Raw genomic sequence first — 27,531 nt, forward strand, 5'->3', positions numbered from 1 at the left:
ACTGGTTCCATGGTGGATGGACAATTGTTCTTTTGAAATAGTAGCATTTTGAGAATTGCTGAATTCTACCCAAAACATCTTAGTTCTGGAAAGAATAGAATCTCAATAGAAAGAGCCTAGTCAGGGCTGGTGAGATGGCTCAGTGGTCTGAGGCATCTACTTGGAACAGGCTTAGCAGAGCACAGGGACCAAGGTTCAATCCACCAGCACCACATGCCAGCCAGCCCCGCCCCCTGGTGGGCTGAGCTGGCCACACACACACACGCACACACACACACACACACACACACAAATAAATAAATTTAAAAAAAATTAAAAAAAAAAAAGAAAGAGCCGTACTTTCTTCCCCTGGGTTGGGTCTTCTCAAGAAGAACTACAAAGCCACTCAAACCTCTTGGGTATCCAGAATCCAAGCAGAGCAGGCATAGTGATCATTTAAATTCAGATATTCCTCATAGTCTTAAAGCAGTTCTGTGCTATCTTGGAAAGTAGCTGAGTGAGTGGTAGAGTGCTCGCCTTCCATGTACCTACCATGCCAGGGTTCAATCCCCGGCATGACAAACAAACTGATAAACAAAAGAGCAACTGAATGAACAAACAAAAAAAGCCCAGCTCTTTCTTGGGGCCAAATGTATCCCCCAGTGTGGAAAGTGTTCACTACAAGGCCTCCCTCTCCCCCACTGCCTGAGAGCAGGGGACACAGACAAGCAGATTGTAATTGGGCCTGCCTTTCCTGGAGATCTCATCCAGGTGGGGCGTGGCAGGCTGATGGGCTGGGCTGGGCTGGGCTGGGGTGTGTGGCATCACCAATGATGGCTCCAGCCTGCGTTAACCCCAGCTCTACAATAACAATAAATACATCACCACGATGACCTCACAGTACAGTCGCAGTGCTAGTAGGGTCTTCACTAATTCCTTCCCCCTCCTCCAGGGTCTCAGGAGGTGGAGGCAGGATTGTCATGTGCAAAGGGTGGTGAATCTCGTAGAAAACACACCGCCTCTCCCATGTGCCGGAGAGCTTCCCCAAACCCAGGGCACAGAGTCTGAATCAGAATGTCAATATTCCTGACCTACCTCATGCATTCTTCCTGTGATTTCACGCAATACGTTGCCATAGCAACAATGGATATCTTTGCAGCTGAGAAAAGGGAACACTCAGGGAATCTAAATTATTGGCTGCAGGTCACATAGCTGTAGAGTGAAGAGAGCTGCCTGGAGCCTCTCCACCCATGAGGCAGAGCCCATGCCCTGGGAGGCCAGCGTTCCAGGCACAGTCCCCAAGGAGGTCTTGGCTTAGCAGCTGAGTGTGGTCCTAAGTTTAGTAGCATGGAGGCTACACAGTAGTGGGGCAGCCATCAGTTAAATGCTACAAGCTCCCTTGAAGATGGGTGGGAGATGCAGGGATCGGCCTTCCTTACCCTTGCCTGAGTCACTAGCTGTAGTTCTCCTTCGGCCAGTCTGTGCTTTCCTTTTGGGTGTCTCATGCTTGAGCCATTATTCTCATTAGTAGTAGTGACAGTGGTACTGGGGATTGAACTCAGGGCCTTTGTACTATGCTACATCCCATGTATATTTATATATTAATTAATAGTTAGAGGCAATCTTGCTCAGTTGCCACATTGCCGTGGCTGGGCTCAAACTTGCCATCTTCCTCGGGATGTTACTGAAATGTCACTTAAAGAAGCAAATCCAATTTTGCAGGAAGCTGGGATCCACACCAGAAGAACTCAGAAGCACAAATGTGTCCCAGTTTTATTCACGTGTGATGTGTGTGTGTGTGTGTGTGTGTGTGAAGGAGCAGTTGCCCGTTAGAAAACAAATTGTTAGGAGGAAAATGCCTCATCTTGCAGGAGCAAGGCTGTGACAGAAGGAAGCCCTTCCTATCTTCCCACATCCAACGGGCTAAGGGTATAATTTGTTTCTGGTCATGAGCAGTGGCGTCTGAGTTCTGGTGCCCTCATTTTTCTCCTTTCCAATTGATGTATCATTACTAGGGTGAAAAAAAAGAAGGGGTTTTGAAGAAAAAAAAAGGGTGACTACTCAAGACATTTTGTAAAGGGGAGAAAATTGTGAAGAAAAGGGCCCCAGCAGGGGGCTTGGGGCAGTGAATGTGGCCTTGTCTGGCCGTCTTTCAGCCGAAACCTGGTGCTGGCGGTCCGCTCAGTTCAAACTGTCACCTTTAGTTCTTGCGGGCCTTTCTCTCCTGCCCCAGAACCTCAGCAGATTGGAGCTTATTTACCTATTCACGCTTGGCCTTGGGGGCTCATTAATAGGCTTATTAGCAACACCATTCACAGGAGGCCATTGACAAAAGCGGTTCCAGCCACTTGAAGAGGGAAGAGGGGGGAAAAAACTGTAAAGAGATTATTTTCTCATTCAAAAGCTTCTGGTGTGAAAGCTGTCCTGGATTGACTGAGGTCACTTGAAGTCTAAATATGATGCCAGAATTGATTTTTAGAAAAATTCCAAACATGCTTTTGAGTCTCTCAAAACTGAAGAGTTTGGGTTTGCAGGCTTGGCTCCCTTAAATATGAGCTCCGTAAGGGGGTCAGGGACTTTGGAAGGATTGTCTTTTCATCCCTATAAAGAATAAATTCCACAAATGGACACTGGACATTAAAGTAGGTGTTCTTACTTGTCATTTTCAGCAGAAGCCTTCCTTTCCCTCAGCCCACATAAAGCTGTGGATGAATGGGGCCAGGGACTGCTTCCTGCAGCAGTAATTTATGTGAGAATGTGTTAAGGGCATTTTCCATGGCCGACGGATCCAGGCAGGATGGAAGAGAAGGACCTATCCTGAGACACTCTTGTTTCCTACTGGCGGGGCATAAAGATGTAAGTGCCAGCTCAGAGCAGGCAGCCTGTAGCCACAACTCTTTTGTGGTCCCAGGTGTGAGAACTTGGAAACTCACTGGTACCACCAGAGCAACCCCAGGCTGGCTGTGTACACCTAACTGAAGCGTCTGCTAATTAAAAGGGTCTGGGACTGATTCTGACAAAAAGATCTTACCCAAAAGATACCCGTCCCACTACACATGGAGACCAATAAGTTTGCTTGAGGATCAGACTGGTATTTTGGGGGTCAGATTTCCAAGCTATAATTTCATGGCCATTTGCCTGAGGCATTGAAATTGATTTGTTGCTCCCGACTTTGCAGCAATTTGCATAATAGCTTTCCAGGCTGGATAGTGGATTAAAATGATTTGCTAATCAGGTGGTGCCTTGAGAAACTTTCTGTAGATGTTAAGAAAGTAGGTACTAGGGGCCGGGGAGATGGCTCAGTAGAATAAGCGTTTCCCTGGCAAGTGCAAGGACCTGAGTTCAATCCCCGGTTCCACCAAAAAAAAAAAAAAAAAAGGTAGGTACTGTTGGTGACCCAGGAGCAACTGCACCTCCCCACTTGATTTGTTTTCCCTGCTTCTTCGGTCATCAGGTGTCAGAAGAATTCTAAACTACTTCTTGGTTTGGTGGCCTTTCTTAAAGAAGAATAATTTAGGTTTTTATTTCTATTGCTTTTCTTTTGGTTCTTTCTTTTTTATTATTTTTTTTTTGGGGGGGGGGACCGGGAATCAAACTCTGGACCTCATGTTTGCAAGGCAGGCACTGTGCCACTGAGCAATGCCCCTGGCCTTTTATTTATATTTTCTTGAACTTAGGCACAACTGCTCAGGAGATAGATGAGGAGGAAAAGTCTTTTAGCCACAGCGTAGTGAAAAAGGCAATTGGAAAATGTGACCTTCAATTTTGGTTATAGCCTGGTATTTAGCTGAAGCATTGTACTTTGCAGTTGAAGAATCTAAGTTGCAAAATAGAAACGTACTTGCTCAAGGTCAGACAGCCGTTCAGGGCCGATTTGACTTTCGCCCCCTCTCGGTTACCTTTCTCTCTTTGTTGAGGCAAAATACCAGACACTCAAAATTAAGGAAGGACAGGTTCATTTAGCTCACAGTTTGTGGAGGTTTCAGTCCATAATCAGCTGGCTCCATGGCAGAGGGCAGCAGTTCATGGTGGTGGAGGACAGCAAAAGCAACAAGAGGAAAAACAGAGGAGCATGAGAGAAGACTCTTTCTGTCCCTTAAATTGTATGCAGAATACCATGGGGGTGGGTAGCACTTGCACCCATAATTCCAGTACTAGAAAATGAAAATCAATCACAAACTCTAGAATCAGCCACCTCCAAAAAGCACCCCCATGACTGCCTAAGGTTTTTGAGGGACTTCTAGACACAAGCCATGACGTCCCCTGCCCTTTTTTCCTTACATTGGAGCCTGGCGCCTCACAAGTGCTAGGGAAGCCCTTTAACCTGAACTACATGCTCAGCCGCTCTGCAGAGGTTGTGTGTGTGTGTGTGTGTGTGGGTGGTGGTACTGGGGGTGGAACCTAGGGCCTTTGCCCTGAGCTGCATCGCCCCAGCCCTTTATTTTTTAATTTTTATTATTTTGAGGTAGGGTCTTGCTAGTTTCCTACATTGTGAAGTTTGGGCTCAAACTTGCCATCTTTCTTCTCTAGCCTTCCCAAGTGCTGGGATGACAGGTGTGTGCCACCGGGCTGGCTGAGCCTTTTCAATTTCTTTTTTAGTGATACAAGTATGTATCACTTAAAAATGCACGGGCCATGGAAGATTGTAGCTTTTTCTAAGAGAGGCATATTCAGAATGAAGCGGTAGCATTCAAGGGTGCAATGCTGGCCATTTATTTTTAACTTCTCTGATCATGACCCTCCTTATACTGCGCAGGACAGCCGAGCAAATTGTACAGAATCACCTATTCAGTGTGCCTTCTCCATAGAAGAGCCTCTATACATATTCGCGTATTGCCCCATTTTTATTGTTTAGGACTAAAAATGACAACACCATCCTACAAATAATTACAAGTTTCTTCCTTTCCTCCAAAAACTTCCACTGCGTTGCGTTTCTTCCCCCAGTACCATGCGGACATATTTTGAGGCCTCTTTAGGGGGAAGCGCATTCTGTCATTTGTTTCCTAACTTGACATAAAACATAGAAACAACCACTCTGCAGACGGTGGACCAGCTTCCCTCGCCGGGGAAGGGAGGAGGCCGCGGCGCGGGGCTCGCACCAGGCCTTTTTCGGAGGAGACCGCAGCACCCTTCTGCCTTCACGGAGCCCCGGGCCCTCGCCTCCCGGCCAGTGTCTCCCGCAGCTCTACGGCGTCGGGAGCGGCTCCGGGCTCCCCGCGGCCGGGGGCGCGGCGGTGATTGGCAGAGCGAGCGCCGCCGTCCAGGAAACGGCTCGGATTTCAGCGGGGGCGTGACCCGCCGGAGGAGGCGGCGGCGGCCGGGAGAGCGCCGCGGAGAGCCGAGCGGGCGGGCGGCGGTGCGGAGCGGCGGGGAGCGAGGGCGCGCGGCCGCCACAAAGCTCGGGCGCCGCGGGGCTGCCTGCGCCGTACCTGGCCCGGCGCGGCGACTCCTCTCGGGGCTGGCGGGGACCGGCCGCGAACCCCGGGGCCCCGAGGCCGCAGCTCTCTGGCGCGCTGTGAGCGTTCGCAACTTGCGAGCAAAGTTTGCAGGAGGAAGCGCCAAGCCCGAGTTCTTTCTTCCTCTCGCTCCCCAAATCCGAGGGCAGCCCGCGGCGTCATGCACGCGCTCCTCTGCAGCCTGGGGTGCGCGTGAAGCCTCGGAGTCTTTGCGCAGGCCAGGATCCAAGGACCACTCTCGTCGTGGAGTCCCTCACCAGCTCGTCGCTTGCTCCATCCCGACCCACTCCAGGCTCTGGGACAGCGTAGATCGCGGAGGAGCGTTGCCATTCAAGGTAATCGCTGTGCCGGACGCCTCTGGGAGCTTCGCCAGCCAGGAAGGTGGGCGCCGTGGGAGCCCCGCGCTCAAGGCGCAGCGTCCCTTGGGTGGAAGGCGCTGCAGTTCTGGCATTGTGGGGGACTCTCTGTCATCTGCGACATTCTAGGTGATGGGGAAGGTGGGTACGTGCTGATGCCTGGAGTTTGGGGAGTGCTACTACTAGCACCCCATCCCGATGCTGACATCTGCCAGTGCCGTGAAACCCCTCCCTGTCAAACTCCAACTGGCACCATCCTACCAGCTGGACGCATTCCTTACAGCCCAGAGCGGTGTGTGGGTGGCACAGCTTCGCAAGGCGGGGTTCCGGAGGGGCATCTTTGGGGGTACCTCATCCCCGGGTTCGGGGAGCATCCGCCCTGTCTCACCCTGGCCTCGAGGGCTCCTTTCCTGAGAAGTAGGCGCTGGGGTGGGGCGCGCGACTTTCCCGTAGGGGGTGGCGGTGGCTAGGAGTGGTATCTTTGGGGAGGCGGCGGATCGTGTTCTAGATTTCGGTACCGGTTGCCCCTCGACTGCAGCCGCCGTCTGGAGCGCACAGCGCTCCTAGGGCTAGGGGGCGAGCTGGACCGACTTTTTCTTGTTCGCCTGCCTGTTAGCCGCTCGGAGATGTCGAAAGCGCAGGCGAGTTCTAACTCGCGCGCTCATTCTTTCAGAACCAGGAACGCGCCGGAGAATCGGCCGAGGGCCTTGAGTGGCGCTAGCTCAGACACTCGTGGCCAGGGAGGCTGGAGCAGGAGGCCAGCCTAGGGGCGATGAGCGTGCACAGCTCTGCTCGTAGCCTGCACCCCTGCAAACTCTTCCAAAGATCTTCCTTCCACCCCTCAATTCAATAAAACCTATCCTTAAAGACAAACTTGCTTTCAAACTCAGGGCACCCATTATGTGTTTGGTGTGAAACGCTATCAACATTTAAAACTCTATTGTCCCTTCCGTCCCAAATCCCTGTAAATCTTCCACCAGCCTCACTCATTTTCATCTGAAAAGCCTGTTTAGTTTGAATAGAAAAGCAATCAGGCCCCCCTTTCCCTCGCGCTGGAATGTCAATTAAAATGCAGATTTCTCTGTGCTCTTTAGCGCCCCAAGAAGGGGGAGAAAACAGGATATTCCAGGCGAGCGAGTGAAAGAAATGCTACAAAGAAATGGGGTGGTTGTGGTGGTGATGTGAGCCCCTGAACTGCTGGGATTCCGTGCATCTGGAGGGGTTGTGAGCCTGGATCAGCTTGTAATTTTCGAGATTCCCGTATGTTGAGGAATTTGGACCCCAGACCTGATCCCTTGGCAGCTCCCTGCTATATTCAGTGTTGGTGAGAAGCGGGGAGGTAGGGAGCAGTGAGATGGGACCGCACTTAGGGCCAGCATCCCTGACCTTGCCTGCCACTGTGGACCGTTGTGGTGCGAGATCTACCTGGGCACGGCAGGTCAAGCACTCAGGCTGGTGAGGCGGCAGAGGACAGGCAGCCTGCTTGGGTAGACTCTTGGTAAGGTGGGCAGCGCACTGGCCCCGCCTTCCTGAGGCTGGGGGTTTGAGACGGTTGTTTTGAGATGAAGAGCCCAGCACAGGCTGGGTGTGAGGACCACTCCCCAGCCGGTCTCTTTCCTTCAGCCACTTTGCCTGTCTTTGGAGACAGGCTTGTGGCGAGGTGAAATGGACTGGAGGGGCCAGTGGCCGTGAAGAGCCATCCATCAGAGGGAGGGTGACAACTCCCTCGCATAGGCTGAGAAGAGAGTTCCCTTTCAGGGGGAAAAATAAACACGCTGGGGCTTTCACTGGGGCTCAGACTCCAGGAAGGATTATGGTATTGAAGGCAGGAAGCTGGGATTGTGGCCGCCAGCAGCATGCTGGGCCTGTGTTCCCAACACTGAGCCTCGGGACCTAATTATCCTGCCTAGGAGGTCGCCCTGCACTTTTGTCCAAGGTAGCAAGGAGCTGTGCGGACTACTGCCTTCAGTCCCCACCTCCCAGAGGTCAGAGGGGAGGGAGCTGCTTCAGGGCCTGGACCTGCAGGTATAGGAATTCAAGTTTCTAGTGCGAGCTGTTGGGTGAAGGTTTGGTCTGTTTTAGCTGAGGGTACTCTCTGCCTTTATCTGAGCTCAGCAGGCTCTGCTGGTAGGCTCTGCTAGGTGGGCAAGGTGGCCTGGGAATCCACCTGGGCCACTCTGCCTGCTAGCTCAGGAGCTGTGTGGTACATGAAGTTGGTGAGAGAGGTAGGAAATGTCCCTGCATTGAGGAAATGCTTAGTGAATTATGTTAGAAAGTTTAGGTACCTTCCTCCCACATGTATGGAGAGTTATCTGTTGAGCCTCTGAAGAGGAAGACAGGTAGAAGGAAATCCTCCAAGCAATCTGGAAGCTCAGGATGTGCGCCCATATGCGCTGTCCTCATGCGCTGTCCTCGCTCTTGCTGCTGGCCACTGTTTTACCTGCACTTGCTTTAAAGCAGTTTTCATAATTTATCCTTTGGAAAGAATATATCCTGTTTGCCTGCGCTTGTTTTAATTTTTAGTCAAAGCTAAAAGGAACTGTCTTTAGGAGAGAGTCCTGATAGTGTTCCAGTCCTGTGTCATAATTGAAAACATCAAAACCATGCAAACCCCTGGGATTTAGATTTTTGGGGCTCACCCTACCCTGGTTTTTATGTTCATGTGGTTCACAGAAGCTGAAGCCCAGAGTGGCTGTACTTTTTTCTCTTGAGTGCCTTAATCAATTTTTCTAACATTTGAGCATTTTGACCCAACACTTAGTCACAGAGGATGCTGATGAATTTTAAGCTGTTTGAATTATTTTAAGCTTCCTTGGAAAATTCTCTGCCTGATCAAATGGGTGAACAGAATAGGAAATACAGCGCCTCCTTATTGTAACTGCTACTTTGGAATTTTAGCCAATAGATTAGCATATTGAAAGTTACTGGGCCAATCACGCACCACAACTTATATCCTCATTACTAGGAAACTCGTACCTTATTCATCAACACTCACATCTGCTCTGTTTTTTAATTTCTCTGATACAGATTGAAGACACTTAGTAGGCCCTGCACTGCCATTAACTTAGGGGGCAGGAATTTAGGTTTTGAATCCCCCTTTGGGGATCAGCTGCTTTGAATGTATTGCAGCTTTGTTCTTTGTAAGTGGCAGCTTGCAAGTCGAGAAATTGAAATACACGTTTACATTTGAAGATGAATCCTAACAAATGTAAACTGGTGGGAATTTGTTGTAGCCGTCATCCTAGGATTCTTTTGGAGTTTGCTGCTTGCTGTTCTCCTTTCTTTCTGAGAGCTGCAGTGCATAGGGATAGCGTCTCAGCTGCAGCCCAGCTGAGACGCAGGTCTGACTGTTAGCAGCCTCCTCCACCAGAGAGTTTCCCAAAGCCCAGCTGGGCTGAGAGAAGTTAACAAGGCTGGTTATGCCAAGCCGAGCATTTTTAACTTGCTTTTGTAGTTGCCCTTGAAACTAAGGTCAAGTTGCTTCTGCTTTTAGAGGGCGGTAGAGGCGATAGTGGATAGCAGAAGAGTGCAGTTTGCTAAGCTGAAGTGGCTGCACGTTTGGGTCTGAGTTTCGAAGGACTGCTTTAACTCTCTTTCTTAAAAGTGTGCTTTTGAAAAGATCAGCCTGACTTCTTGTGGACCAGGCTGGTGCCTGGGGCTCGGAGGTGAGGGTGGAAGGCTTTTACTGATGATGAAAAAGAACTCCATCCACACACATTGGAGAGGCTGAGAAATGAGGGTCTGAGCCCATTTGGGCTTAAGTGAGCTGGTGCTGGGGAAGAAGATTACACGGACTCACAGAACCTTTTTCTTTCAGTGGCGGCAGCAGTGGCAGCAGCAGCCAGCCCAGCCGCCACCACAGCGCCCTGGGTCCTGAGCCCCCCGAGGGCTGGAGGCATTGTAGGCTGCATTCCATGCTCCTAGAGGAAGTGTGCAGATGGGATTAACGTCCACATGGAGATATGGAAGAGGACCGGGGATTGGCGCCGTAGCCATGGTCAGCTGGGGTCGCTGCATCTGCCTGGTTGTGATCACCATGGCAACCTTGTCCCTGGCCCGGCCCTCCTTCAATTTAGTTGAGGATACCACATTAGAGCCAGAAGGTAAGTTATTGAATTTTGCTTTCAGGGTACCAAGTTTGTCTTGGGATTTGTGTGCGGGAAGTGACACTTAATGGTAAGGCCTGTTTCAGTGTCAGCTGCCCTTGCTTATAGCATAGGAGACAGGGGTCTTATAGCTCTGCCCAAGAGGGAGAAGATTTCTGCTGCCTGTTGGAAAGGAGAGTGACATAGTTTGGTGGTTTCTGAGGGTGTGCTTCATTGTGCTGGGTAGGGAGACAGCGGCGAGTCCCGGTTAGCCAAAGCCCAGGAGAGCTGTGTCAGGGAGGTGCTTGGAAGCCTGACTGGCATCTCTAGCCTCCTGCAGCAGCTTCTTTTGCTGGAGGAAGGTCTTGCCTATAGTGTAAAGAATCACTATTTTATGACAAAAGGAACCACTAAGGGAAATTGCCAACATCTGAAATGCTGATGTTTTATTTTCATTGTTTGAGAAGAAGGTTCTGAAGTTCAGTGGAGAGACTTGACGTATTAAGACTTCTTAAAGCCATAGTAATTCACTGTATGCCAGCACTGTGCTTCAGAGTGGCAGATTCTATTTTAAGGAGACTTGAAAGTGAATATACCGAGGAATCTCCCACATCTGTGAGAATTTCAGATTTCACAGGGCATGCCTGGGTGTTTCCTCGTTGGAGTCTTAATTGCAAAGGCAGAAAGCCTGTTGTGAGAACTTCACAGGCTGAAATATTCGGCTGGGTGAGTGTGGAAGCTCGCTCTGAGGAGACAGTGTTCCTTAGCCAAGCCTCTACTTGGTGCAGCACTGAAATCTGTCATCAGTAGGGAATATAGGTAGCTGAGTTATTTTTCTAGTGGTAATCCGAGAGTAAAACGGCAGATCCCAGCACTCATCGCCACTTAATGAACCTATTTGCCGAGAGCCCACCTGGTGCCTGCTGCCTTGGGAGCGCGATGCAGTCCTGAGTGGAGTCTGGGGTCAGCTGAACTATTGTGGGAGCGCACTGTGCTTGAGCCAGGCTGGGAGGGAGAGACGGGAGGCCCAGCCTCCTCAGCCCAAGCTGGGCTCCCCATGAGGAGCACTGCACTCCCATCTGAGAGGAGGGTCTGAGAGAGGGCGGTCCAGGAGGGACCGATGCCCCCTTCACACAATAGGATAAGGACAGAGACATCTATCACTTGAAGCATGTGAGTGAGACTGGGGAACTTCTGGTTACAAGGAGGCAGGGTGGCTTCGTGATCACCAGCTCTAATTACGTTCATAGAGTCGCCTACCAAGTCTCTGGGAAGGGAGTCTCAGGGCTTCTTGTCAGAGGCTTACACAGGCTATAGCTCCAGGCTGCTATGGAATGACCTTTGTGAGCTGGGCTGTCACCTCAAGAGTAGTGTAATTTTCAGTGGTAATGAACTTTAAAATGGCTTAATGTGAGAGGAAAAGTTCCTGATTTCTGAGCATGATGCTAGTACTTCTTTAATTTTGCTAATAATTAAAATGGATGTTTCCCTAATTACTGGTTTTCCTCTGAGCCCATGGCGCAACAAAAACAGAGGAAGCTAAGCTGGGATTTCCTACAGTGTAGGCTTCAGGAATGGCCTAAGTTGGGAAGAAAGCTGTCATTTTTCACTTGGATGTTCAAGGCAGCACTAGTGTGGGCTTAAATCAATGTAAAGCGTAAGGTGTTCCTGGAGGATTTCTTTTCCTGCATTTAATTATTGAAAGATGTTTAAAATATGTGTGTATGTGCAGGCAGAGACAGGTGGGTCGTCGAGAAAGAACAGTGGAGAGGGCTGAAGGACCCCGAATGGTTCTTTGTATAAGAATCTATGTCCAACAATGAGAGTATTATTGAAAGCAGGTCTTCTTGACTGGGGGACCTGTGCATGCATTTAGGGGTCAGGGCATGAAGTCCCTGAAATTGTAGATCATAGTCTATCAGTGTCCTTCTGTGCATTTTCTGAGTTCATAGTTTCCACGCGGTTTCTACTCAGAGTGATGAGATGTTAAGAAAAAAGAAAATGGTTAGAGAAATGTACAAATCTCCACCAAGAGGAGGCTTTGGAAAAGCATAGATGTCCCTCAACCTCAGTTTCCCCTTCTGTCCACTAGGGGTTTGATATGATGATCTTTAGTCTATGAGTAGTCACATCCTTGGAAGCCTTCTGACTACCGCCTTGAAAAGTCACTGGACTTTAAGAGGAGCAATTAGCACAGGGTCTGACATCTCATAGTGCCTGGTGCATGTCATTGTCATCCGTGTCACCAGTGAACTGGGAGCAAGGGTCTTTCCAGTCCCTTGGGCTGGCTATGCCAATTGCCAGTGTCAAGGGACAGATGCTTGGGAAGAAAGTTGCTCTTAGGTGCAGGGGGCGGTAGCGCTTGCTTTCTGTGCTTCCTGTCCCTGTTAGTGTCACCAGCTGATTGGAGGCATAATGCCAGTTATCTGTTGAGTTTTGCTTTGGCATCAGAGGCAATTAAATTATAGATGGAGAAGGAGTTTTTAGCAACTGAGAGCTGTTGGAGCAGTTCTAGGGTAGGTCCCAGTGCTGCTGAATTGTAGCAAGGGGCGTGTCCATCTCTCTGTGTGGGGTGAGTGTAACTGGCTTTGGTTCACAGTAAGTTTAGCTTTGACCTTTTAAAAAGTCTTATCTTTGAGGACTTTTTGGTTTGCTAATTGGGACACTAAGTTTAGATAATGTCTATTGGGTGACAGAAAAATGTGATTGTGAACTTCCTGGAAGGAATCTGGGCCCCAACACTAGATAATGTTTTTCCTTTGACCCTTTTAGGAAAGGTTATGTCCAGTCATTTGGCTTTGTACGATATTGGCTCATACATAATCACGGCACATCATATGTCCTCATATGACATCATCTAGCATTATTTACCTTCTGTGTACTTTCTCAAGTGGTACTGGAGGGGTTGAGTCTACTCAGTTGATCTAAGACAATTTCCAGAAGATTTTGATTGCCAACATTATAGATTAAAGGTGATGATTTCCAATAGGAACAGTTGGTCAGTATCAATGTAGTTATGGATTTGAAGAGGGGGGTCCTCAATGTCAGGTACTGTTCCATTGATTAATATTTTCAGTGTTCAAAGTATCGTCAAGTTTGATTACAGAAAGGAGGGAACTCTTTACTTTCAAGTTCTTCTTGTCTGTTGTCACCTCCTTTGGTTAATTAAGTCATTGCTGACAATAAGGGAATCTTTGTTTATACCAGAACAGGAGGAACTAAAATAAAAGAACCTTTTCAACCCAAAACCTTTAATTACTTTCCCACCCTCCACCAAGTGTGATTCTGAAAAACTGTAACTTGGGGAGAAATTACATAGCTGGCATTTTTTTAATTTTTAATAATTTTTTGGCAGTCTTCTGGGTAGGAGAAGACTACCCAGGAGTAGTGCTATCTGTGATGCTATCGTGGACCTATTTGAGTTGGTCCAGAATTCAATAACCGCAAAACTAACTGAGCATGGATCCGCACAGAGACCTCCCTAAGTCACCGTTTTCCAGAGTGGTTTAAGGCCATTGTCAGAAGTACTGTAAATGCCATAATATCAGCCATACACATTTAATTGCAAGCTAGAAGAAAAAAGAATATATCCGCATACCAAGAGTGAGTGATTTAAAATAATCTTCTGGTTTGTGTTATGTGCATCTTTGTTCCTCAGTGTGAGTGTTAATATTTAAGAGTTGACTGCAACTTGATAGTTTAAAAACAAGAATGTACTCCTGGTCAATTAAAACAAAAGCAGGCTTATGCAGTTAAGTACACAATGAAGTATACATTCTTTATTAGTGTATAAGATATTTCACAACTCACAGAAAAAGAGCTATGTTTAATACTGCTTCATAAACAAAAACCTGGCAAGCCCAGAGAATTGGTATTTGTATAAATTTTTATACTGGCTTCTTTTAATCTGAATTTGGGGTGCATACATTTTACTTTTTTTTAATCCAATTAAAACACTGAACACTTATGCAAAAAAACTCCCCCAATCTCATGCCTGCAGCCCTCCCCCACATTAAGGGTGAAAATTTAACTTGCTAGAACCCACGAGGAGATGTTTCTAAGAGCAGACATAAAGAATAATTGTGTGGTTATGCGGAGCTCAGAAAAGTGTTTCAACAGGAAGTGTTTGTTGAATGTTCACATTCTCAATTAATATGTAGTCTTCCCGCCTTCAGCTTGTTGTTTGTTTGGCTGTTTACTTTGCCAGGGTGATTGTTAAAAGCTTACCAATCCCCTTTCATCAGAGTCTGTCTTACTTTTTCCATTTCCGCTGAAGCTAATTTTAGTCTTTAAGGAGCGCATGGGAAGTGGATTTAGAGGTGCCCGTGTGTTACATAAGGCAGGAAGCACAGCGCTCCATGTTGGTTGCTCTTTCTGGTAGGCAGTTGAGAAATTATTTGGGGGGGCGGGTGGCAGGCTATGTAACATATAATTGGGATGGAGAGGGTTGTTTGTGGCTGTGCAGAAATTTCCAGTCTGTCTGTATTACTTTACTTGAGAGGTGACTTTAGCCTGAGGTCCCACGGTGTGCTTCTGCTTTTTGTTGTACCCGAAGTGAGATTAGGATAGGGCTGTATCTTTTCCCCTCTGCTGGCTCGGAAGTGCTTATTGCTAATCATGCCAAACCCTTACCAGACATCCCCCTTCTTGGCTTACTTTCCTAGTGTAGCTTCCTTCAACTACTAGCGATGGTGTTTAATTTGTGAGCTGACCTGTGAGCCTGGGCTAAGAGCTGGAACCTAATTTAGCTAATGAGGTGGGTTTTGAGCAGTTGGGCTCCAGTGTCACTCTGTCCACTGTGACTTGGACTTCATGAGCTCAGCTTGGGCTTGTTAGGAGCTCTTGAATTTGAGGTTCATTTGAGGAACAAAAATACCCTCATGGGAAATGTGAAAGCTCTTTAGAAACCTTAAATTGTCCATAAACTCCTCACTTCTTCCATGTGACCCAGGCTGATCTGCAGTGACCCAGCTAGGTTGCAGCTCTGGCCTTGGATTGGAGAACATGGGGAGCGGGGGGCGGGGAGGAAAGAACTTAAAGCCGGGTTCTTTCCAGGCAAATTATGGTTGAATAGGTTGCCAGACTGTGAGACAATTCTTGATGACTTAGAAATGTCTCCTCCTGAAATCCACAGAAGTCACAATTTTATGTGTTTTTTTTTTTTTCTTCCTTTCCTCTGATTGGTACTATTCCTTTTTTAGGGTACGGTAGCAAATCTAAGATGGCCGCCACTGATGGTTGCCTAATAGAAGACCATAGGCTTCTCGTGGTCTCCATACACATGACTTTAGGCCTTTACCATTTATATATTTGTACAAATGTGTATTTAATCATCAGGACTAACTGTGATTATCCTTGAAAACTTGTATGTCAAGTAAAACAGGTATGTTTGAACTTCCAGTAATTTTGGAAAACTTACGCTGTGGTAGAGTTTTAAGGTGTTGAATATGTCACTGATTCCTCTTTGTGCTACTCTTTGCACCCATTGTGAACTTCTGCCACAAGATGAAAAGAACATTCTGTTTGTTTCTGACTGGACTGAGTTAGGGGACCAGGCTGTGGCATACTCTTTCCTTTAGCCCCTTGTCCAGCTAAAGAATTATAAATTCCAAGCCATTTCTGAATGGAATGCACACATATAGAATTTCAGGTTATGGTGAACATGTTTTATGAGAAGGTTAAAAATAGCTCATAAGGAAAATGCTGATTTAGGAATGAGAACCAGGGGCATATTTACATGGCCCCTTTCCTTGAAACAGTTCTGAGTTCTAATAGAATAAGCTTTGTATGAATCGTCATGATTATTTTCTAACCTCGAAACTCGTATATTAATTCACTTAACCTGTTTTTACCCATGACTGTTTAGAATTAAGTTGTTTTCCACATGTGACTTATCATAATTTTTTTTTTTTTTTTTTTTTTTGTGGAACCAGGGATTGAACTCAGGCCCTTGCACTTGCCAGGCAAGTGCTTATTCTACTGAGCCATCTCACCAGGCCCCTATCATAATTTTTTAAAAAGAATCTAGATAATGTGTAAAATCCAACTTGGGGGTGTGGTTTGGGGGCTTGTGTGTTTGTGTTTATAAATTGAAAATAAAATTCTTTGCGGAAGGCAAGCTTAGAATTTCTTCTAGTTCTAAGTTCAGATTAGCAGTGGACATGGGGCACCGTGTCCTAGTCTGCCTTCAGGGGGCCTCCTTCCCAGCTCTTCCTGCTAAGCCTCCCGCAGCGCCCTTAAGGGTGGCTATGGAATGCACGCTCTTGAATATGTCTCCTAGAGGTTATGAATGTTTCAAAGTTGAAACCACTGTGATCTTTAAAAGACCAAGAATCCTCTATGCCATGAATCCAAATTCTGTGTCTGACTTTTGAAAGAGAAGAGAATAAAATGGTCTTCAATGGTATAGGATGTGCTTTTTGGAGCCCATTGGGGTGGGGGGCGGTTGTCTTTAAGAGCTGTGTTTGAATGTTGCTGCTATCCACTGGTTCTGTGACCTCAGCCAGGTTAGATAACCTCTGAGCCTCACAGATAGTATCTGTCTTGCTGAGTCAGTGTGTAGATTAGGTACAAATGGGATGTAAAGCCGCTCTGTAGCTCCTGGCCCTGGGTAGTTGCTCAATACAGCTGGCTTCTTCTCTACCCCTCCCTAATTCTTTGTCAAAGTAAGTTTAAAAACATTGTTTCATGGCCTGATAAGATATTTCCCTTACAATATGTATTGATAAATCTTCTGATGAGAGGCATTTACATTAACTGGAATAGAAAGTAAGTTGAGGCTTTGGCTTAGTCCAGCCCTGTTTATCGCGGGCTTTTGCAAGTCCTGTGGAGTTTAGTGATGTGCTCCTCTTGCTGCTTATAGTCTGAAAGGTTCAAGGTTGACATTTTCCCCATGTGGAAAAAAAATCAATTGCTGCTCTGCAGTTAAGAGTGGGACAGGTATCTCATGAGGCACAGTACGTTTTGGCTAAAGTTTTCTGTTTGAGGTTTCCAAATAGTTGACATAAGGCCCTATGGAGGGCAGCAGAGAAGAGGTTATGGGACTGGTTGGGGAAGGGTGCTGCATGCTTAGAGTGGTCCAGGCCAGTGAGGGAGCTCCTTGTCATAACTTGGCTTGTGGTCACTTCCTCTGTCAGCCTGCTGGCTGTTCCTAGGTACACAGGTCCCTGGGCTTCCAGGGTTGGGGGTTGGGAGCTCAAGCACTTAGGGAACCGATGATGATGATGATGATGATGATGATGATGATGATGATGATGATGATGGTGGCGGTGGTGGTGGCGGTGGCGGTGGCCATTTGCGGTCTATCCCAATGGGGATTAGTTGATAGGACAGGACAGGAAGTTGCAGTCATGTTCCCTAGCCCATTCTTTAAGATAAGAATGCTGAAGACTGGGATGATTGTGATAACTTAATAATGTAGCAGATTCTGGCTGTTCTTTTGTTTTTTAAGACAAGGCCTTGCTTTGTAGTACAAGCTGGCCTTGAACTCATAGCAGTTGAGGACTGGGATGACATGTTCTTGGAGGCTGATTCTGGGTGTGTTTATTCCTCTTTTATGGATAAGATAAATGAAACATTGGGATATGAAATTATTTCTTGAAGACCTTACAGTGAATATGTATCTAGGCCTTTGAGCCGATGTATTGGTGCAAGGTAGATTGCACAGTTGACTTCCTGCTAAGTGGAGGATCTGTGGAACACTGCTGGCTCTCATTCTTTGCTAAGTGTGTCATTTGACTATTAAACTTGTAAGGACACTGCTGGTTGACTCTTCCTTTCATATCCACACCAATTCCCCTGGAGTCATTTGAAGAAAAATCTCAGGCAATAAAAATATTCCAATAATTTCACTTTGTAGTTCTTCTAGGATGGCCTCTGGTGGTAGGTAGTTTCTTGGTAGAAAGTTAATCTTCACTTCCAAGAAGACCACTGGAGGCTGCCAGGACCAGGCTAAGTCACATGGCAGGAGTTCAGAGCGAGGAGGGCTGGTCTGCCATCACCATTTGCTCATAAGCCACCCTAACCAAGCAGGCTACCCTAGCATCTTACTTGTCCCAGATTCCTGTGGTCATTTTTCCTGGATCCTACAATTTGGTTGTCCCTTTGATTATTATTATTATTGTACCAGGTATCGAACTCAGGACCTTGTGCTTGCCAGGCAAGCCCTTATGCTGCTGAGCTATCTCTTCGGCAGGTTACTCCTTTGATATATAAAGTTTTCTATCTCAGTACTTCTGATTAGGACCCATCTATACAAGTATATATATATACTTTTTTACTTGGGATTCCTACAACATGTAATTAATGGAAATAATGAGAACCAAGGTCTATCCAGCCTCCTAATGTCACTCGCCTGCAGAGATTAAAAACAGAGATGGAATCCACTCCTCTCCCCACCCTCAACACAGAAATACCCAAGAATGATAGGGCAGAAGCAGAGACCCCTACTCCCCCAGCCTAGGCCAGGAAGGATATTCCTAGAGGGAAAAGAGGGCCAGGGAAGTAGATCTCATTTTTAAACCAAGTGAAGTTAAAGTTTGGTGTTAAAAATGAATTTGACCTCGGTTGCTGCTAGACTTGGAGGTAAAGGGCAGTGGCTTAGTGAGGTGAACATTGCATTGGTCCCTCCCCTGTGGACTCAGGAGAGCTGGTCTGAGGGATGATAGTTGAGGGTGGGGTGGCCAGGAATAATGAGGGCTTAGTATGGAGGAGGAGGTTCTAGAGTTCTTGTCTGGAGGAAGTTCCAGCCTAGATGTGCCTCAGCATCTTGCAGTCTGGTGAGATGACCGCTTTCAGAATTCAGCAGAGACAAGATAGTATGGATATGTTTTCAGGCTGAAGGGTCATAGCTGTGACGTCTTTGAGTTTGTTCTTTCATTCGTTTCGCAAATTATGTTTTTGAGATGCTGTCATGGGCCAGTTTCTCTGGTGATAGACTAGCAGAGGATCATCTCAAGTCTTGTCCAGGGGAGAAGAAAAGGTTTTCTCAAATAATGACCAAAATGAGGCACTCATTCCAAGCCAAAGAGAATATGCTGTGTGGGAAAAGTTGGTGTTTCTCAGAGGAATTTGGGGATTCCTCAGAGACCAGTGTGCCAGAGTGTGCTGAGGCTGGGTGCCTCGTGCTTCAGGTTGAGGATCTGTGGGCTGTGTGGACTCCAAGCCTTCTGAGGCAGGCCCTCACTTGGTTCTCTGTGGCCCGGCTCACCTCCAGCCATCTTCTTGCTGGGTTTCCCTGGTCTTGCTAGGTAACTATGTGGAGCTTGGCCTCTTGGTGGTCCGTTCCTGTCTTCCTGTGTTGGAGGTGGACCAGCATCTTCCTGGTGAGGTGTGTAGCTGGTCTCAGGCCACTTCCCATGTGTTGCAGAAAAGCGTCCATCTTGAAGGTGTAGCCCCTGAGGAGGCCAAGCTGTGTGGAAGCCTGCTCCTTTGTGGCTTTGTGCCCCCTGGACTGGCAGAGTTTCTTTTTTCTTTTTCCGGAATCGGGGATTGAACTCAGGCGCTTGCGCTTGCCAGGGAAGCACTTATTCCACTGAGCCATCTCCCTGGCCCTGGCAGAGTTTCTTGAGAGGCTGTTGTGGAGGCTGGGAGATGGTGAGGGTGGGGCGGCCTGGAGAGCTGGACTGGGTCGGGACAGGGTAGCATTCTGGGGGACACCCTGTCCATAAGGAGCCGAGATGGAGCCCTTGAGGGCTGTGAGCGGGGCTCTGCATTTGCTTTCTCGTGGCGTTTACCTCTGCAAATATGTGGCATAGGACTGGGGGGAAGGGCGGACCATGGTGGCACCATCATAATTTGGAATTTCCTGAATTAATATGGATTTCAGTCCTCTGGGACAGCATCCCCTGAGGGGCAGTTTTTCTTTACTCTGTAAAACACAGGAGAAAAGTGATCCCTGTGGCTCTGACCTGCTTTTTCTAAGGCCCATGGTGCAAAACCAGCTGGGGCCGCGTGTCTCTTCTACCTAGGAGCCCCCTCTACTGTGTCCAGAAAGCATCTTCAGGAAACCCCTCTGCCAGGTCATTCCTGTCCAGCTGCTTGCTGAAGAGGCTTTAGACTTCTGCAGCTGTGCCCACAGCCACCACGCTCACCCTCCTGACCTGAGCGGGCTGAGCCCCGTAGAGGGATCCAGCCCATTCAAATGAGGAGGGCCATCTGTTTCGCAGTCTCCAGCTGCTGCCCCTTCATTTGGAAATAGCTGGGCTGCTGCTGGGGGCCCCGGCCAGGGACACATCTGCAGCCTCTGAACTGGTGTTGGAACTGGGGTCCTGCTGAGAGAAGAAAGGCCTAGCCCTTTAAATAAACTTGCTGAACAATACTCCCCAAAGGTCTCAAGTTAAGGAAACAGGAGGCAGCCCTGCCCTTATGGAGTAACTCTTAACCCTGTCCCCCCTTTTTCCTTTTGTAACTGGGCCACTTTAAAAGTATTCCTTTATTCAGAAAGTACTGAGGGTGTGTGAGCTCTGTGGCAGGGGGAGAGTGTCACAGGATCTTGATATCCATCTCCTCTTTGAGGGGCTCAGAGAGCACATGTCTCCTCTGGAGTACGTACCATTTATTGGATGTTTATTTCAGTGTCAGGGAGGTGCCTGTGTCCCAGCTGCTTGTAGGAACCATAGGTGACACTTACATGTGTGCTGTCCCTGAAGTTTGCCTCTGGAATCTAAGCAGGCTGCAGGCCTGGGGCGTGCTTTCTCAAGGGCTGGCCAGTTACCCTGGCTTCGTGGAACTTGGGCTCTCAGCTCCCGGGTCACGAGGCACGTGAGACCTGAGCCACGTGCCTGGGGCTTGATGTTTGTAGGCTTATTCCCTGCTTGCTGTGGGGTTCTGGTACATTATTCAGCCCCTGAACTCAGGATTTCATTTTGTAGTGGATCTGATGGGGTGACTGTGCCCCACAGAGACATAAAGTCCTCTTAGATTTGTTGGATGGGTGAGGAATAAGTGGAATTTTAGTAATCGGCAGGTCCTTTCCTTGACTAAATTAATGCTCTGTATGGATGTGGTTAATGAAACATTTATTTATTTAATTATTTTTGGTACCAGGACTCAAACTCAGGACCTTGCGTTTGCCAGGCAGGCACTGTGCTGCTGAGCTGTATCCTTGGTCTCTAATAAAGCTTTTTGATGTGCCTCGCTGCAGGCTGTACAGAGGCCTGGACAGCCTTGGGTTCTGTCCTTGTGCTGAGCTCGGCCAGCAGTAGGTAGGCTTGGGAGTATGTCTATCATGGAAACTAGGACCAACTCAGCTGGCCATGTTTAGCTACCTGTGCAGGGAGCTCTCAGCCTGCTGTCCTAGGATATCCTACGAGTTGGACAGCAGCACCAGCCTTGCACAGCTTTTTTGGGGAACTAGAGTCTCAGTTCCAGGCCAGGCCTGCTGACCTAGGGTCTCTGGTGGCAGGACCCCACGAGGTCTCAGATGTCAGTAACGTCTGAGAAGTGCCACTTGGCTCTCCCCTGAAAGCCCTCTCTGGCCACTGGGTAGGTGGAGGGAGCCCAGGAGGCAGCTGTGTTGGGCTGTTGCACATGCAATGATAAACAGAAGGGAGCGCCGCAGTGTCTTTGTGGGAGTCAGCGAACATTTCTTCAAGGAGGTATTTGGGCCTTGAGAGCTAAATGGGAGCCTGCCAGGCAGAGTAGCGGGATGCAGCACAGGCACAGTGCTCTTTCGTGCAGACAAGCCATGGTCTGAGGGAGAGGGGCGCCTGGGGCTTGAGGTAATGCTGGGTGTTCGTTTTCCAGGATGATACCTCAGTACCACTACTCTTGACCTTAGGGACATGTGTCCTTTCACGCTCCTTTACTTCTTTGGGAGCCACACACGCCCTTTCTGCTGTGGTAGTGCACAGAGAGGCAAAGCTGGGCCTGCTGATCACAGACTAAGGTTCCTTGTGGCCTTTGATCCTCAGAGTGGCCTGAAAGCCCCACAGACCTTCGAGGTACTGGCTTTCTCTTCAAGTGCACTTTCAGGGGGCAGGCAGCCGAGGTCCACGCAGACCCTTCTTTGTGCCTCTGAAACAGGAGTGCAACCTGGAGCACAAGTTTCTACTTCCTAGATGCGGTAGAACCTCCTGGCCTGGCTGTGGGCAATGCTTTCTGAAGAAGGAATCCGGTTTGCAGTTCCAGCTCAGGCAAAGCCGTCAGTATCCAGTCATCTTTTGCAGGCGCTACTGACTCTACCTTGGTTGTGGTAGTCTGCGGGGAGGTTTGCTCTCTGGAAGAGTGCTGCCTGTGAGTGGCAGGGAAACCCCTCTTTGTGCCTGAAATACTATCATTAGCAGAATGAGGAGGGAGGGGGTGTTGACAGAAGAGGGGGGAAGATTTCTCTTTACTGGATGGTGGGGTGAGTCACTCCTCCATGAGGGAGATCTTAGGCCCTTTACTCTCTCTAGTTCTTCTTTCTCAAGGGCACCAACATTATTTCTTTCCAATATGGAGAGTTGTTCACCCTGTTTCTTAAAGACAGACCTAAATTATGAGGGGTGTGGCTAAATATATAATTTTTAATGGTTACAATCTTGGAAACACTGGCCACCGGCCAGCTGATCATGTGGCATGTGAGCCAGCCCAGAGTTCTGGAGCTGCCAAGCTCCTGCTGCAGAGGTAGCTATTAGCAGCCGTGAGATCCCTGTGACCCGGCGTGGGGCGTTCTCAGTCCTGATGCGGCCGTCTGTAGGATGCCTGACAGCTGGGAGAAGGGCTTGCAGCCTGTTGCCGTACCCTGTTCATTGCGCTGACTTCTTGTGGCTCCCCGTTTTCGCACTGCCAGTGCTTCCTAAGATCCAGCACTGGCATCTTCTTACTGTGCCCGGTATTTATCTTGTCTTCCCCTCTCTCCCAGGAACACGTAGTGCCTATGCCTTATAAGGCCGCTGTTTGATGTCAGGATTTTGTCTTCCTACAAGTCCGTTCTTGTAAAAGGAAGCTTTGAAGATGCCTGAGTGAAAGCAGGCAGCTCTGTGGGTGCTGTCTTTGTGCCCTGAGCCCTTGTGGTAGGCCGCCAGAGGTGGTCCTTTCTGGCGTCATACTGGGTGCCCCACTGCCTTGTTTCTCTGCTGACTTGTGGTGCCGGCTCCATGCAGACAGTGCCATAAAAAGGGGGATTGAGCTCTTCCAAAGCTCTGATCTTGTTAAAGATTATGAGTTTCTAATAAGGCAGGCTGGTTTTGCCAGGTGTCTGTCTATTTATTTGGGTGCCTTTGATTTGCAGTTGCAAAAAAATCTTTGAGGAGAGCGGTGTGAGGCTGTGTTCCATTCCTGTGAACGTGCAGGGACATTTGGGCACGGTCACCTTCTCCCCAGGACCATGGTGTGCCCAGTCCAGGTCATCACAAAGGCTGGAGGGCAGTGTGGGGTGACTGGAACAGAGACACGCTGCCGCTCACCTGCCCTGTGCCTCATGTGCTGTGACTACAGTGACATTTGCAGCTTGATCCTTGTGTTTCTCTGTCAAGACTTTTGGCAGTCCTGCAGCCGTGATGTTTATTTGTCTTGTGTTAGGTGGCAGAATGTCTGGGAGGACACCAGGAACCCGAGGCCATTTTACTACTCCTGCCCCAAATGCCTCTGGTACAGTTCCATGAGGCCTGGAGGGCTTTGGTGCCGCCGCTGAGGTTCCTAACCGGACTTGCCCACCGTCACTGCAGCTTCCTTCCCCCTCCCGTCTCCTCTCCCCTTTTCTCCTTGTCTTTCCTTCATGCTCCTCCCATTCTCTTGCCCCCTTTCCCTTCCCTCCCCTCTCCATCTTTTACTTCCTTTCTTCATGAGGAATCTGTTTAGAACTTTCTTTTTCTTCTTCCTTCCTCTTTCTGGGAGAATTTGTTTTCTAAGAGGAGGGACCCTCAGGGGGGCACATTTCAAGGCTACCCCAACTGCATGCTCAAAACTGGGAGGACCCTATTCTACACATTTGAATAGGTGCTCTTCTGGGGGCACCCGAGAAATGGTTGTATTTGTAAAATGTCTTTAGTTTGTTGCCCTATTGGCATAAACTTTTTTTTTTTTTTTTTTTCCTCCCCGAGCAGCTTAAATCTGTCGTGAATTCTCCATGCAATGATTGGACAGGGCAAGACTCAGCCTTCCCATCTGTTCTCTGTTTGCATTTGGGCACCATTTCAGAAACCACACGGGAAAAGTTTATAGGCAAACATTATAAAAAGTGACAGTCTGAAGTGCTGCTATCGCTGGCTTGGCAATAGAAAGTGTCACCTGGAGCAGCTAACTGCGCAGACCGCTGCTCCGGCATCTGGGGAAGGCCTCCTTGACGACACTGGCGATGGCTTCCGCTGCTGTGCACTGCGGCCGCATAAGTCACAGCCTTTTCTGACACTTTACAGGACTCTGCTCTTCTGGCTACATCCAGGGTCCAGCGAGGATCACGCTCTCTGTTACACACAGAGCGACAGACTCTTGCAGCTTGTTGATATTCATCGGGGTGGTGGTGTCCTGGGTATCAGGATGTCACCTGGATCTGCTAAGGGACTTGAAGAATCAGGCAGTCCCAACCTCAGTGTCCCTTTCATCCCATCGGGACACCTCTCTGTTCTAAATTTCTGGGGGCTCTTGAGGAATACTGATCTGAGGCCCTTCCTAGGGAGGAAGGATGCTCAGTGCAGGGCAGGCATGTGCAAGTGGCCACTGCGGCTCCTCCGCTCCCTTGTCAGCCCTGCAGAGGGACCCTTCTCTTGCATTGTTGAATGGCAGAGTGGTCGTTTTTTTGGGAAGCTGCCTGATGCTTCTCATAGTGTGTAACCCTCTAGAAAATGCACACGGAGGCAGCCCAGTGTCTGTGCAGCCCAGCACTGCCTGCCTCGTGGGTGGCAGGAGAAGCCAGTGTGTTGAGCCTGCCCAGGAAGTAAATCGGGCACCTTGTTTGTTCAGCAGTTTAGGTAATGTGATGAAGAGTGTCCAGCACTAGTGGGTGTGTGTCCCAGCCTGCTTATTTCTTTTCAAATATAGGTTTATGTTATGGTACCATGTTTTCTGTTTGTGGGAATCTCTGCAGGAGTATTTGGTGCAGAGCAGGTGTCTTCTGGAACCTTCTCCTGGGTGCTTGGCAGGAGCAAGGGAGGGGGTTAGCTGAACATTGAGTCCCAGAAATTTTTTTTTTTTTAGGTTTCAGGGATTGAACTCATAGTCCCAGAAATGTTAGTATCGCTATGAAAAGGGATTGTTTGGCGTTCTCCTGGAGGCCTTTACCTGTGTCAGCTGTGAACCTCAGTGGAGGTGGGGAGGGAGAGGCTACAGTATGGAAGGGGATCCAGGTGGGGAGGAAGGTGGGGGTGTGTGGCTACAGCATGCCTAGTGGAGAGGGATCAGCACACAGCCGTGGACCCTCCCAGTGCAGTGAGAGGCGTGACTCATGTGTGTTCACATGATACATGAGTGATGTTTGCGGGGAGCAGCTCTGAGCGCACGCCTGTAATCCCAGCGCTTGGGAGGCTGAGGCAGGAGGATAGCTGAGAGTTTGAGGCCAGCTATCATATTGAGTTCAAGGCTGGTCTGAACTATGTGCTGTTGTCCTGTTTCAAAAAATAAAAAATCCACAAAACACAGAGGAGAAGCTATAGCCCCTGGGAAACCAAATGGCCTCCAAGATGAGCCAGAGCCAGGGCCAGCTGTGTGGACACCATAGCTGGCTCAGAGTAGCTGGCATGGCAGAGATCGATGGGGAAGACGTATAAGTGGGACACTGGGTGGCCTGCGAGGGGATTGGCTGGCATTTTGTCCTCCCCACCTGCTCACTATCTTTTATTCATCCATTTCCTTCTTCTCCCTAGCATGTGCTTCAAGACTTTGAAGACATTTGAAGACAGGGATGCCTGTGGCTACATTACTTACCTTAGAAACTACTTAATGCCCACCAGGACCTTTTGTGAAATGACCCCTCTGGGGTACCTGTGCTTTCTTTTTTAAAAAAAATTATTTTTATGTATTTGGTACAGGGTCTCGCTATGCAGCTGGACTCATAGTGATCCTCCTGCTTTCAGCCTCCCCAGCACTGGGATTATAGGCGTGCGCCACGCCTAGTTTCAGTGGTGTGCTCAGCGTGCCTAGGGAACAGGGCTGGCACGGCATGTGCCCTCAATTGAACCCCATTCCCTGTGCTTGCCTAAGCAGGCACTTAGTCTGCTGAGCTACCTCGCTGGCTCTCCCTGTGCTTTTGGAGTTTACTGATACAGCCATTGTTGATTGGAGACTGAAATTGAGATGCCTTGATTTTTATGGATGAACGCCATTACTTTACTGATGTTTTTGGGGAAGGTATTTTAATTTCCTTGAAGCTCAGCATCTCATTGGAAAACTGGATAATGGTTTTGACTTGGTTTCACTGGAAACAAGATCTGTTTTTAGTTTATCAAGTCATTGTCACTGTCCATTGAGATAGGAGGTCATTAGTAAAAATGTGTTGTATCTTGAGATGCTCTCTGCTTGTCCTCTAATCACAGAGATGCTCGGAATCATGGCGAATAACTTCAGTTTAAGTCAACAGGCACAGTGACCCTCACTGACTGAACGGGTAGTATTGGAAGATCGAATTTACATTGTTTGGCTAGCTGGAGCTTCCCAAATAATACCTGAATGTTTTCTTATTCCTGTTCTTCACCATTTGAGGGACCTGAGGCGGAACATTTAGGTAGGATGGAAAGGACCTTAAACTAGGGCATCATCCTCTTGTATTCAGGGCAGTGCCCTGTTACTAAACATTTGTGTCTAGTCCCAAACATGTCACAAACCCTGTCCATGATTACTTACCATTCTATGCTCCTGCTGGTTCAGGAAGCAGGTGGTGGCGTATTTTTGGTGGCATTGATCCAGCAACTCAGATACGCTATTTCTGCAGGATTTTGTTTCTTTGATTTCCTATGAAGGAAGGAATTCTCAGTGAAAACTTACCTTTAAAACAGAAGTTAGTTTACCTTTGTCAGGAGAGATTTTTCTGCATCCTAGTTGCAACTGGCTTGCTCACTCGCTCGCGCACGCTTTCTCTCTCTCCCCCTCCCCCTTCCTCTCTCCCCCCTTCTCGCTTTCTCTCTCCTTCCTTCCTTCCTAATGTAAAACTGTTATGCCATGACAGTGGTGGCAAACCTATGGCTCACATGCCAAGGCAGGCAGTCTGTGTCACTGACAGCTCTACAGAGTTCACCATTCACTGATACAGAGACGTGGCTTCTGTGGACCATGGGGAGCAGGACAGCAGCAGACGGGCTAGGAGGATCCCAGTTAGCTCCCCTTTCAGGGAAGGAAGCTTTGCGGCTTCAGTCCAGCTGCTGCCTTGCTCTGTAATCTTTGATGATCCATTTGGTGAAGGAAAGCAAATTCCAGAACATTCTCGGGGCCTGCCCCTTAGCTCAGTTCTTTAAGTGGCTGCTCCAACAAAGCAGTCAGGCTCAGGTTGCTGTGGTTCGATCCCCACAACTCAAGCCAGCCAAACCTGCCCTGAAGGCATTCGGAGCAAAAAAAAAAAAAAAATCCTGCCAGAACATTCTTGATGACTTTCTGATCATGTGATGTGGTCATATTAAATATTGATTATTTATGACCAAAGATGATCCAATGTAAATTTCTTCTAACATTGCGGGTCTGTCTCAGTAATTACTGAAGACAGGGCACCCAGATGACGTAGATCCTTGCTTTATGCAGCTGAGAAAG

The 27,531-nt window shown here is 48.4% G+C and overlaps 1 protein-coding gene across 13 annotated transcripts in view; it reads left to right on the plus strand.

The window, feature by feature from the left end:
* Positions 1-5,349: 5,349 nt before the first annotated feature.
* Fgfr2 (fibroblast growth factor receptor 2) overlaps positions 5,350-27,531 on the plus strand; it is a 110,966-nt gene continuing 88,784 nt past the window's right edge. For 12 of the 13 annotated variants that reach the window (XM_023708972.1, XM_023708979.1, XM_023708973.1 and 9 more), the window contains exons 1-2: positions 5,350-5,770; positions 9,609-9,894. In XM_023708972.1, the coding sequence (XP_023564740.1) occupies positions 9,729-9,894 (166 nt within the window). In that variant the 5' untranslated portion in view covers positions 5,350-5,770; positions 9,609-9,728. Of the gene's footprint in view, positions 5,817-9,608; positions 9,895-27,531 lie in introns of all 13 variants that reach the window. The other variant, XM_023708969.1, reaches the window with a different exon arrangement.

The sequence above is a fragment of the Octodon degus genome, unplaced genomic scaffold (assembly GCF_000260255.1).
Source record: "Octodon degus isolate 3935 unplaced genomic scaffold, OctDeg1.0 scaffold00010, whole genome shotgun sequence".
Lineage (NCBI taxonomy): Eukaryota > Metazoa > Chordata > Mammalia > Rodentia > Octodontidae > Octodon > Octodon degus.